The 12,219-nt window shown below is 37.9% G+C and overlaps 1 protein-coding gene across 1 annotated transcript in view; it reads left to right on the top strand.

Moving 5' to 3' along the window:
- Frmd5 (FERM domain containing) overlaps nucleotides 1-12,219 on the top strand; it is a 52,621-nt gene that overhangs the window by 22,505 nt on the left and 17,897 nt on the right. Inside the window, exons 10-12 of the mRNA XM_045769245.2 lie at nucleotides 3,854-3,991; nucleotides 5,337-5,450; nucleotides 9,961-10,080. Of these exons, the coding sequence (XP_045625201.1) occupies nucleotides 3,854-3,991; nucleotides 5,337-5,450; nucleotides 9,961-10,080 (372 nt within the window). The remainder of the gene's footprint in view (nucleotides 1-3,853; nucleotides 3,992-5,336; nucleotides 5,451-9,960; nucleotides 10,081-12,219) is intronic.

Raw genomic sequence — 12,219 nt, 5'->3', positions numbered from 1 at the left:
ATTTTTAATTTTAAAATTTTTCCTAAAAAAGTCACTCATCACTCCATACTATTCTGAATGCATAAATGCATAAAAAGCATACACTCTTACTTGTTTCATCCTACCCCTGCCCTTATAATTTTTGCATCAGTCCTGTAATGTTTTGAAAGTACTTCACAAATACTGTAAATACATCATATATACTGTAATAACTTTAATATTTGTACCACTTTCCACTGGTTTTATTCGTGTGTTCATCTCACATTACATACAAGCACACACAACTACTTTGGTGACTGTTCCTCTGCAAATTTTGTAGGAGTTGGTTCATGTTCCAGTACTGTAGCTACTGTACTAAATTGCCATAAGTATTAACACAAATTTTTGCTAGCATACAGAACTTGTCTAAACAACCCTTGGATCAATCCTCCTCCTATCCATTTCATGTCAATAACTAAGTGGCAAGGGACAGAGCTCCAAGGAAGGCACTCTAAGCCAAGACAAAAGTGAATAATAACAGAGGGTCATTAAAAGAGGCCCTCATAGCCTCAAGAGAAAAGAAAGGCAGAAGAGGACAATGACAACAGACATCTTTGCAACTTTCAAGTACCAGCAAAGACTACACAAAGGGCATGGGGGGGGGGGATGCTGGTACAGACAGAGCTGGGAGAGACCTCAAAATCACCAAGGCCACATTGATTGGGCGAGCCCTAGCATGCACCTCCAAGGAATGCTGTTAGCATGGGAGGTAGGAACTGAACTGGTAGAAAATGACAGTGCTTCCCAACTAGCAGAGGCATAGTGCTTCCCAACTAGCAGAGGCATGAGGACAACATATCTCCGACATAAAGTTCAGGAGCAACAGCTAACAGATCATTAATGGTGGCCACAAACCCTTGCAGAATGCTCATGTAATGGCTAGCAGAAAAGTGAGGTTCTGAAATAGGGGAGCAGGCAATGAAAGGGAGGGAGGAAAGAATTATTACCAGATCATCAGACAGTTAAATTTCCCTGATATACACATACTGAACCATCATCCAAGCACAACACATACTAGCAAAGAGCTAAGTACTCACACAGCATCAAAAAATATGGCTTTGGCAATAAAGTCCCAAGCATAACTAGGAATAGAGGTAAATTTAGGACAAAATATATGAATACAGGACACTAAATATAGGAATTGATTGCAGAAGTCCCTCGCTTGAATTTTAAAGGTCATGGGTCAAGGAAATGCATATGCCCATCGTATTTTGACCATTCTGAGAAATGACTTGCAAATATACTTTTTTTTTTTTTTTTTTTAAACAAAAAGCCATAATTGATGGATTAATGAAGAGATGCCAACATGATGTGAAGCATGATGCAATACTTAATCTTGGTACAGAGAGCACAGGATAAATCCAGGAAAAAACAGGCTCGAATATCTTGTGGTCAATAGGGTAGCCACAGAAAGAGATAAGACTATATACTGGGCTAAATACAGTACCTCTGAACTATACTCCAGGGCACCACATGACATTCAGAAGAGGTCCTAAGAAAATAGACTATCTGTTGAAGGTTCCGGGAATCAATGTCCCCGCAGCCTGGTTTCTGACCAGGTCAGGTTGCTTGCCTGATCCACTGTCAGGCTGCCAATATTTTGTGGGAAGTAAAAGTGGGTTGAGATATTTGGTCAAAAAGTCAAGAACCAAGGCTAATCCAATCAAAAAGTTCAAGGAGCAAGTATGCTACTCGCATCTCTCCAGCTGATGGACACATCCAAACTGGAGTAGAAAATTCTTCTAATTTCAGTCGACATGCATGGTACCCACTGTGAATACATTGTGATCTTGGAATGCTGCTACATAGATAGGGAACTCATGGGTGATTGCTGATGTGGAAAAGATCCACTTGAGGAATACTAAATGTAATGCAAAGCCACAGGTAGGACTTTTTGTTGAGTTTCAACTGCATCCAGATTTTAAAGAGAGATTATATCTTCTAGTATATTTGACCTGTGATTGTGAATGGCTGAGAGGACTAAACCCAAAGAAACTAGTGAAGTAGCAGAGACCAATGTCCACTGCCAATAAAAATAAATGTTTCTAGGGATAACACAAGCCACATAACCGAATTCTGGTCTCTGCCTGCACTTAACACTATCGCACTCCGTTGCCGCCGCCTGTCGTCGCTCATTTTTCTCGAGTCATCTCGGGGTGACGAGGTTCGGAGTCATTCATTAAAATATTTGTTAAAAATTAAAATTTTATTCGATCAATCTGGGAGTGATTTCAAAATGAGCGCCTATAGATTGCGCACAATTTGACACCAAAATGAAAGACGTAACACGAAAATTGATGTCGGAACACTAGAAAGATATAAATAATTTTGTGGTGATGAGCATCCAAAAGTGTCCAAAAGTTAAAATATTTGTCAAAATTCCATTTAGTTATATTATTATGGGACTAGTTTTAAAATACGCGCCTTTATATTGCGAACAATCTGATAACAAAATGAAAGACGTGACGCAAAAATTGATCCAGTGTCAGTGTCAGAACACTGGAAAGATAAATACTTTTGTGGTCTAAATTTTAAAATATTTGTTAAAATTCCATTTATTGTTCTATTATTATGGGACTAGTTTTAAAATACGCGCCTTTATTTTGCGAACAATTTGATACCAAAATGAAAGTACCACGAAAATTTATTTTACCAAACTGAACGAGTATGTACATTAGTCTGCAGGTGTGCCAATTAGTGTTCGTTCACGGGTAACTTGGCCGACTTTAGGCTTTGCTGTGGGAAGTCACACTGGGCTTTTAGACCTTATATGTATATACTCCTGTAGAGAATTCTATTGCAAAGACACTGATACGAAAACAAACGACGTGGCACGAGAAATAAGGAGAGAAAACTGAAACGAGTATACACATTTTACTGATTTTGCGCGCTCACGGGTAACTTGGCCGACTTTAGGCTTTGCTGTGGGGAGTCATGGTGGGCTTTTGAACCTTATATGCATCTGCCCCTGTAGGGAATTCTATTGTGAACACACTGATACCAAAACGAACGACGTAGCATGAGAATTAAGGTGAAAAAACTGAAACTTATACACTTCTCAGTGTCGCCGCACGCTCACCCGCACTAAACGGCACTTGACATCATTTTTGCGGCGCGCACGAACGGTATGCGATAGTGTTAATCGAGCTAGGACCAGTCAAAAGGAATGTGGTTTTGTTTGAGGCTGAGTACCCTGTAATTTTGTAGGTGGTGCCATCCGGTGGCATTGAGGCGTAACGGCTAGGTGGAATATTCAATAGTTTAGAGAGAACTATTTAGTAGTCCTTGTGATGCATAGTAGCACTTTGGAAGGGTTTTGATTTTATTGAAATAAACATTATGGAGATTGTTTTAGGATTGAATAATCTCCAGTGCCACCCAGGCACCATTATAATCCAACAAAGATTTATACATTTGTTTAATCTTCACTGCCCTAATGCAGTGTTGACCTTCCTTGACTTCCATATCCTACCCAAGGGACTAGTAGAATTTTGCCATAACATAAAATACATATGCTGTTATGAACAAAGGTCACAATCCTTTGTCTGATAAAATAATGTATTTTACACTATCTTTTTGATTCTTTTGAATGTTTGCACTTCACATACTTGTTACATACTTCATCTGAGATATTGTCACTTTCCAATATATCCTTATTAATTTGTATAAAGTAGATGCTGCAGTAATAGTGCTACTTACATGTATGATACACCAGCTTTGTAGAATAATTGTCAACCATATTTGCTCTCTTTTTATAGTAGCTTACAGGTACCAGTATTCATTTCCACCCAGGTTATTCTTCATTTAAATGTGTAATTCCATTTGCTTGCTTCAGCTGTAATGAGTCGTGTCCACCGACCTCTTCCGTATATAGACCGAAGCAGTAGTTTGGATGAGGATGTATTGTGTGGGGCAGACACAGGCTCACAAGACTCCACAGAAGGGCTCAACCACATAAATGGGGGCTGTGGAGGTGAGAGACTTATTTTATATCATAGGGATCATTGTAATCAGTCAGTCAAGACATGTTTCTGAAAGATAACCTGTGAACCTGTAAAAATTTAAATTTTTTGGTTTTCTAAATATACTTAATATTATTGATCATGGTAATACTGTACAGCACAATATTTATGTATTTGAAAACTAATGTGTATTTTTTTAAATATTGTATACCCTCCTGTATTAGACCTGGGTGGGCCTGTCTCAGTCTACCTTTATGAAGGTATTTTCAATCTGTTTTCTCTCCTTAAATACTTCAATAGCAGCTTCCTGTCCCAATACTCCTTTTCTTAGATCTCTTAACTCAATTGACTGACCTGCTAAAAATTACTATTCCATCTTATTTATTTTTTTTCCTTTGTCCTAAGAGTACTTATTGTACTACTGTATTTGCAAAAATGGTTTTGAATTTATCTCATGGATTATGTTTTCTGTCTTCTGACTCTTCTGCTCCCTTCCCTCTACAGTCTGCCCTTTTGTTGTTTTTGTTTCCATGGCAAGATGGCTCGGGAACATAAAGAAAGAATATCTCCCTGAAATCATGAGTTAAATGTAATAAAATGCCTCTTTCTGGTGTGCCCCCCCTCAGTATTTTCCCATTCGTGCCCTTTACTTCTTCCCGTTGTGTTTGTAGAGTCTTGCTTGGGTGTGGAGCTAACTAGTGGTTTGACCTTGACAACTAGTGTGAACCTTGTTTGAATCAGGGGTTGCAAATGTTGTCCTAGCAGTTTCTTGTTTTGTTGCACTCTGCTTTTCTGGTGGTATTCCCTTTAGTAATGCTGCTGATTTTGTAGCTCTATGCCTTTATATTGCGTGCCAGATTCTGGTCCTGGCCTCTGGAGGGCGCTCGTGATTTGTTAAGAGCCTAGTGTTGTGCCTGGGTTTGGAGGACTCCTGGTGGGTAGCTCGGTGAAGGGGGACCCTCCAGAAAGAAGCATTTCATTGCATTCAAGATGTAATGATGATCTTTTGTAGATTTTTCCATTGTAATTTTTGTTATATATATTATGAGAGGGCCCCATCGGTGGCTCTCGAATTCACAAGCGCCTGGCGGAAGTCAGTACAGTATCAGAATCTGGCCCCTTCAGTAATCTGAAGAAAAACCACCAGGTTACTCTTCCATGTGCTATTGGATCATTGTTACTTTCTCAATAAGTGGAATAAATCATTTTATCAAAGAATCTGGTTTGGTATATTTGATTGTATTCAGCACCATTTTTCCTCATGGTTAGTTCCATATAAATTACAGAATATGTCAATCAATCAATTTGTAGGCAACATTGCTGCCTACCGATTTGAATTTTTTTCTCTGTTTAAAGGCCCTGGTGCTGCCTACTGTCCAGAATCAACTTTGCCACCACTGTCTCTTTTAGAGCCACTCTTAGAGGCACAGGAGAATAAATCACGTTCATCTTCCATCCTTGATTCAAGTTGTAAGTGCTTTGTATATGATTGTCATATACATACAGTATATATTTATATATTATATGAAAGCTTGATTTTAGGCTAGTGTAAGATTTGCAATGCTTGATTTTTCTGATCCTTGATTGTCCAACACAGTGTTGTTAATAAAAGCTCATAAATTGTCAAGATTTTTTCAAACTACTGAACAGATAATTATATGTATGGAGAGCATTGATTTGTAATTGTGGTTCATTTGAATACACATATCCATAATGAGTATTATTTCTGAAGAAACTGTTCCATCGGACTCATATACAGTCATAGCACATTTAATTCAACACTATGTTGGACTTTTTCTAAAAGGGGGGTCACTAAAGGTAGGACTGATAGGATAGCTTTATATAGTTTGCAGTTAACACTAGAGTGCATCCAGAATAATTAATACAAAATAAGAATGCTGGAATAAATCCTTCAGGGAGTAGTGTGAGCTTGCATTTGTTGCATTTTGCAGGGCTGCTTTTTTTTCACCCCAAAGAGTTGTTCTTCATGTAAGCTCTTAAGATTTTGTAATTATTAATTAATTTATATTTTTAGATTTGAAGGCATAGCAGTATTTACTCCTAATTTAATGTTCTTAACATTTTCAAGTAATTTTACATTACCAAATGGAAACTTTGTTTTTATTATTACAATATTAGTGTTATGTAATCACAGTATATTACGCTGTCTGTACCTTTATTTTATTTTTTATTAATAATTTTGGAGTTTTTTTCATATTTATGCTTCTACCATAATTTACACGTACCATATGTCATTTAATTATTACAGTAAATGGTTTCTTCTTTTGGCTTGTTTGATGAATTAATTTTTCACATTGGCAATGAAAAATGCTTGATAATATAAGAAGATATTGTTTTCAAAGCTACATGCACTCTTGCATTATGTTACACTATAGCTCGTAGTTATAGAATTTATACTGTATATTCTTTGCTCGGACATCATAGACAGTGCATCTTCGCTATGAAAAAAGCTCCTTTGTAATGTTGATTTATTTATTGATCATGTTCATGTACCAGGGTGTAAAAGTAGCTTGAACTTAATCTCTTAGGCCCATTTCTTTTTCATTTTAAAAAATTAGAAGACAATCCAATTTGCAGTTTTCTCTAATTTATCATCTTTGTAGGAAATATACACCCCGCCTGAAATACCACAGCCTTTAACCCTCACTCACCGAGTACCACCAGCCCTTAGCCACCATTATTCTACAACTTCACTATTACATTGCAGCTAAACTACAGAATATAAAACAATATTTTTTGTACAGTATATTATCATGTTTGCATAATTTTCTATCATATGAAAAGACTTTCTGGGAGGACTCCCGTTTGTGTCTTCCTGAGCTATCCACCTAGTTAGCTCAGTCTAAAGTACCCCTCAAGGCTCTTGTGAGTAATTAGCTCCTAACCGGAACCATGACCAGAATCTGGGCCCCTGCAGTAGGGGCAAGGGGATGTCTGGAGATACTAGATTGGTCCAGGTCAAATGTAAAAATCATCAGAAAGATAGACCACCTGAAACCAAGGAACTGCATGAAAACATTGTTAACCCTGACAACACACGAACAAATCCACAAGGGCTGTGACAAGGATTCGAACTTGCATCCGAGAGCATCCCAGACGCTGCCTTAATCAACTGAGCTACGACATGGTATAAGAATTGCAACCAGAAATTCTACTGAATTTACTTGGATCCTGCAGCCTCTCCGAAACACAAACCACGATTTTACACAATTCCCCCATGCACTTGAGCTATGTCAATAGGCCGTTCTACCTCTTCGCCCTTACTTCATTACACACAGGAATATGTGAATGGATGCAGGTTCGAATCCTCGTCACGGCCCTTGTGGATATGTTCATTTGATGCATCACGCTATTGTGATATCTGTGTGTTATGATAACACATGTTATCCAAACCCAACTGGTATGACAGCGCCTGAAACGTGGCCCCCCCCTGCTGGCTGCTCACCTCTATCATGCACATGGGGTGGTGGTGTCAGCAGCTTCTAGTGCCATATCTGCTTTCCTGACGTTGCTCAAGCTGAGTGTTGGTTATCCTTTCGAGACTTTGTCACATAGAGGCGTGTGTGTACTTGCCTAGCTGTGTTTGCGGGAGTTTAGCTTTGGCTCTTTGGTCCCGCCTCTCAACTGTCAGTCGACTAGTTTACAGATTCCTGAACTTATTGGGCTCTATCAAATCTTACACTTGAAACTGTGCATGGAGTCTGCCTCCAACACATCATGTCCTAATGCATTCCATTTGTTAACTACTCTAACACTGAAAAATTTCTTTCCAATGCCCCTGTTGCTCATTTGGGTACTAAGATTCCACCTGTGGCCCCATGTTTGTGTACCACATATGTGTTGCAGTTTTTTTTGCTTCACATGCATGTTTCTAGGAGGACCCCATTTGTGGCTCCCTCGCGATCTCACTGAGATGGCTCACCACTACTGGGTCACATCATTGTAGGATTCCTGTTTGGCCTAGCAGGAACCAGAGCCAGAACCTGGCCACCTCACAGAGGCAAAAAGAGCAGAGGATTATTAACATAACCCTTGCTAGGAATGCTTCCAGAAAATGAAGTTTTACAGACAGCTGCAAGGTTCATAGAAAATGAAGCATCAAAACTGCCAAACAACTCTGCAAATTCATGTCAAACAATTGGTTCACTTGAAACTAGCACAAATTCATTAGTACTGATAACTAACACCGGGCAGCCCGGAGCCCTGGACCACGTCCAGCACCAAGGTCAGTCCTGTCATCGATATGGTTGATTCCTTTAGTGTGAACCATCCTTTGTAGCAGGTCCCACTGCTTCTCGGCTATGTTCTGGTCATCGTTTGGACTTTGTCCCATGGGGGCCTTTTTGCTTATGTTTTGTTACCTTATTTGAGTATTTAATTCATGCGCGTGCTGTCTTTCCCGGCTTGGTTGTGTGGACTTGGCTTGTTTTGCACTTCAGGCTGCATGTACTTAAAGTTACCTTTCCTGTGTGCTCATTTAGCTCTACCCCTGCCTGCAGAACCGAGCTCTGGCCCTTGGACCTTAATTTTCTAGCAGTTGGTTGTCTAATGCTACTGGCCTATTTCTCTATCATACCTGCTTTTAAAATTATAAACCACTTCTCTGGTGTGTTTGGGAGTTTGTCCCCCGAGAGGCCTGGCCACGGGTGGAGAGCCTCACCCTAGGTAGTACAAGAGCTGTTGACTCCTGTATGCAGGTTCTTGGTTGAAGGTGTCCTAATTGTTTATGAATGGGGTGCATTAGGACACACGTGCACTTGGCTATATAGCACAATGGACACTTTGTAACCACGTTGTTACAGGCTGTGATGATTGTCTGTTCTTTTGGTGAGCGTCCCTAGTGCCTGGATGTCTTGCTTAACTAGTTATCTTCAGACACTGGGGGTCTAAGGCATAGCTTGTCATTGCTCTTATCATTCAAGTTCTCATTTGCCACATGCAAATTTGAAGGGTGCTTATCAGTCTTGCTACTAGCCAACAATTATTCTTTATAGACTCCACCATGCTGCCTGTTGGGTAAGTGACACCTAGAACCCAGAGTCTTGCAACGATCCAAAAAACCCAACAAAAAAAAAAAATCCAAAATGGCGAATAAAAAGCTAAAATGACCAACAAAATAAAAAATTCCAAAATTCTTAAGAAAAAAAGTGCCAAAACACCCAACAAAAAACTTCGAACGTCAAACAAAAATCTCCTAAACGAACAAATAAAAAGGCAGAAAAAAATCCCAAACGACCAACAGAAAATAAATGTCCAACAAAAATCTCCCAAATGTAGACAAAAAAAACTAAAACACCTCCCCCCCCCCAAAAAAAAAAAACCCACTAAAGAAAATCCAAAATGTCCCTCCAAAAAAAAATCAAAGTGCTCAACAAAAAATCCAAAATGCACCAAACAAAAATTCAAAATACCCAACAAAAAAGTGCCTGCCAACAAAACAAGGCCGAAAAAAGCCCCCCCCTCCTCCTCCTCCCCCCTCCTTCAAAAAAAAATTGCAAAACAGACAACAAAAAATAATCAAACTTCCAACAAAAATATCCCAAACGTCCAAACAAAAATTTCCAAACACCCAACAAAAAAGTGGCAAACACTCAATGCAAAAGTAGCAAACGCCCAACAAAAAAAACTGCCAACACTCCTATTGGGCACTTGACACTACAGTATTTTGTTGGGCATTTGCCACTTTTTGGGGGGAGGCTTTTGCCACTTTTCTGTTTTATTTTTTTATTTTTTTGGGTGTTTGCCCAACTCATTGTAGGAATGTCCAAGAAAGTAATGTAACCCAGATTTTATTAGATAATGATTTTTCAGCTTAACTTTTCTTGCTCCAGACACCCCCTGGTACTGACCAAAAGATTATTTGATCCTGGCATAGGACTGTAGGTCTTACAGAGGCCTTCTTAAGGTTCAACACTGCTGATCTGCTTAGGGTGACATAATGCATGTATGCTTGTTTTAGTTATGGACGCTGAGAGTAGTCTTGAACCATGCTTGGAGACCAAAGGAAAACAGGAAGATGAAGAGCATAAGGATAAGGAGGGAGACGTAATGGGAAACAGTAAGGAACTTGAAGGAAATGGTAAGATTGGTTCCCTAATATGCTCTATTATAGAGTACTTAGTTTAAACAAATTATACATATGTTTGTGATTAAATTTATCTGTTATTCCTTTGCAAGTGAGTTTTTTGTAGTTGTAATTTTCGATAATAAAATTAGCTGTGTTAATAATTACATTTTACTGTGAATTTCTTTGACATTTGTCATAGTTGATGCATTCATTGTCAAATAATGTGTTATTTTATGATCCTGTTATTTTATTTAATGTTAAGAGGTTTTAATAATATGGAGAGATTTTAAAAGCTGTTGCTTGTTATATTAAACTTGAAGCCATTTAAACTTTCTACTAGACCTACTAAAATGAAATTCTCGAAAATAGGTATGTAGGTTAATGTTAAGGAACATTTCTCTGATCTTTTGCTTGCACATTGAATGTCACTGCATGTTAAAAAGTTAAATTATGGTTCAGCATGATACATTGATGGTTATAAATGTTGAGTTTTAGTGTATGTATTGTCAAACTATTCCGAATTTGGTGGCATGATGCTTTTGGAGTGTAAATGCTCTAGTTAAAATCCAGATGCTGGACAGAATTGTAACATTTTTATTTTTTTAACTTTGTTATGGATATTAGTCTAACCCAGAGGTGGAGAACCTTTTTATGTTTAAAAGGCCACTTTGAAGTTATCTGCTCTCCAGTAAGGCTGTATTTACATTATAATGAAGTGTTTTCTGTTATCATTTGTAATTATATATTAAATTTAGTAACAGGTGTTAATAATGTGTTTGTATTGATTTTTTTGCAAATAGCATTGCACCCATAATTATGGTTCTGAATTTTTTTTGCATTGTTTGACGTACAATTTCCCCTGAAACTACGCTATGTTTGAGGATGTTGCTCCACACATAATCGTGTTTTGAAGTTGAAAGAAAGCCCAAGCAATATCTACCTCATCTGTGGGTGGCACTGATGTCATTTTACTCAAACGTACAGGTGTACGTCTTTAAAAATTCCCCTCCTCCTTTACCTTAGTTTTATCTTTTTTTTCCCTGTTAACTCTGTTCTTTACTGTGTCTATTCTTCAAAGTGTTTTTTCCAGTTTTTATGAACTCTAACTTCTGATATCACAGGTCGAATATAGTTAATACTGTACAGTATCTATAACTTTCTACAATGTGTCATTTAGAACAGATTTGGCACATATTTTGCTAATGCAAAATGCAATGAAAAGAAATAACTTTTTAAAATTAGTTATGAAAGTTGTTATAACCCTTGACCTCTGGGTATGGTTCCTCTGCTTTTGCAGTTACCAAAATATATAAGAATGCGGCCTTGCCTACTATAGATGTCTAAGGTAAATAATAAGACTGCTTAACCAGCAAAGCAATATACTACAAGTAAGGGTAACAAAGAAACATACAAACATATATATGAAATACAGACAAGCCAGAAATATTATTTCACCAGAATTAATTAACACATGTTTATATATAGATAAGTACTGATCACTATTTTAAAACTTAAATGAATAGATGGGTATGCAGATAATGGTCTAACCAGGCACTTAGCTATGTTACTAAACAATAAACAGGTATCCGAGACTTATCTCACATGTTCACCCCAGCCAGCTCCACCCACGCGACTGGCGTGCTCCCGCATGGAGTATACAAGTTACGAACTAAAAACATGAAATCTCTACATACTCTGCTATCAGAGAGTAATACTTAAGAACATAATTATAACTAAACTAATATGCATATAACACTACTAAGGTGTAATTAAGAAATTAAGTACAGTCAATAAACTGGAATAATTACAGGGGTGAATCGGTGACGCTAGCTTGATACACTGCACGCATTACTGGAACATCCCAAATATGGTCATCCCCCCCATAAGATGCCACTGTCTCCCCCACAGGAATGAACATGCAATAGCATTAGCAAAATTTTACATTACATACAGGCGCACTACAGTATGCTACATATAAATCAACCATATATACTGGAAAACAAATGGACAATGATTAATTTAAATAACTGGGGAAAGAAATACTGGACATACATGTTTATCATGATAATTGTTAGAATCAAATATATGGATTCATAACAAAAGTAAAAATTTAAATGATACTTTATGCAAGATGATATAAAATGTATTAAA

This window comes from Procambarus clarkii, chromosome 68 (genome assembly GCF_040958095.1).
Source record: "Procambarus clarkii isolate CNS0578487 chromosome 68, FALCON_Pclarkii_2.0, whole genome shotgun sequence".
NCBI classification, from domain to species: Eukaryota; Metazoa; Arthropoda; class Malacostraca; order Decapoda; family Cambaridae; genus Procambarus; species Procambarus clarkii.
The sequence above is the reverse complement of the archived record's forward strand: the minus strand, read 5'-3'. Positions and strand labels throughout refer to the sequence as shown.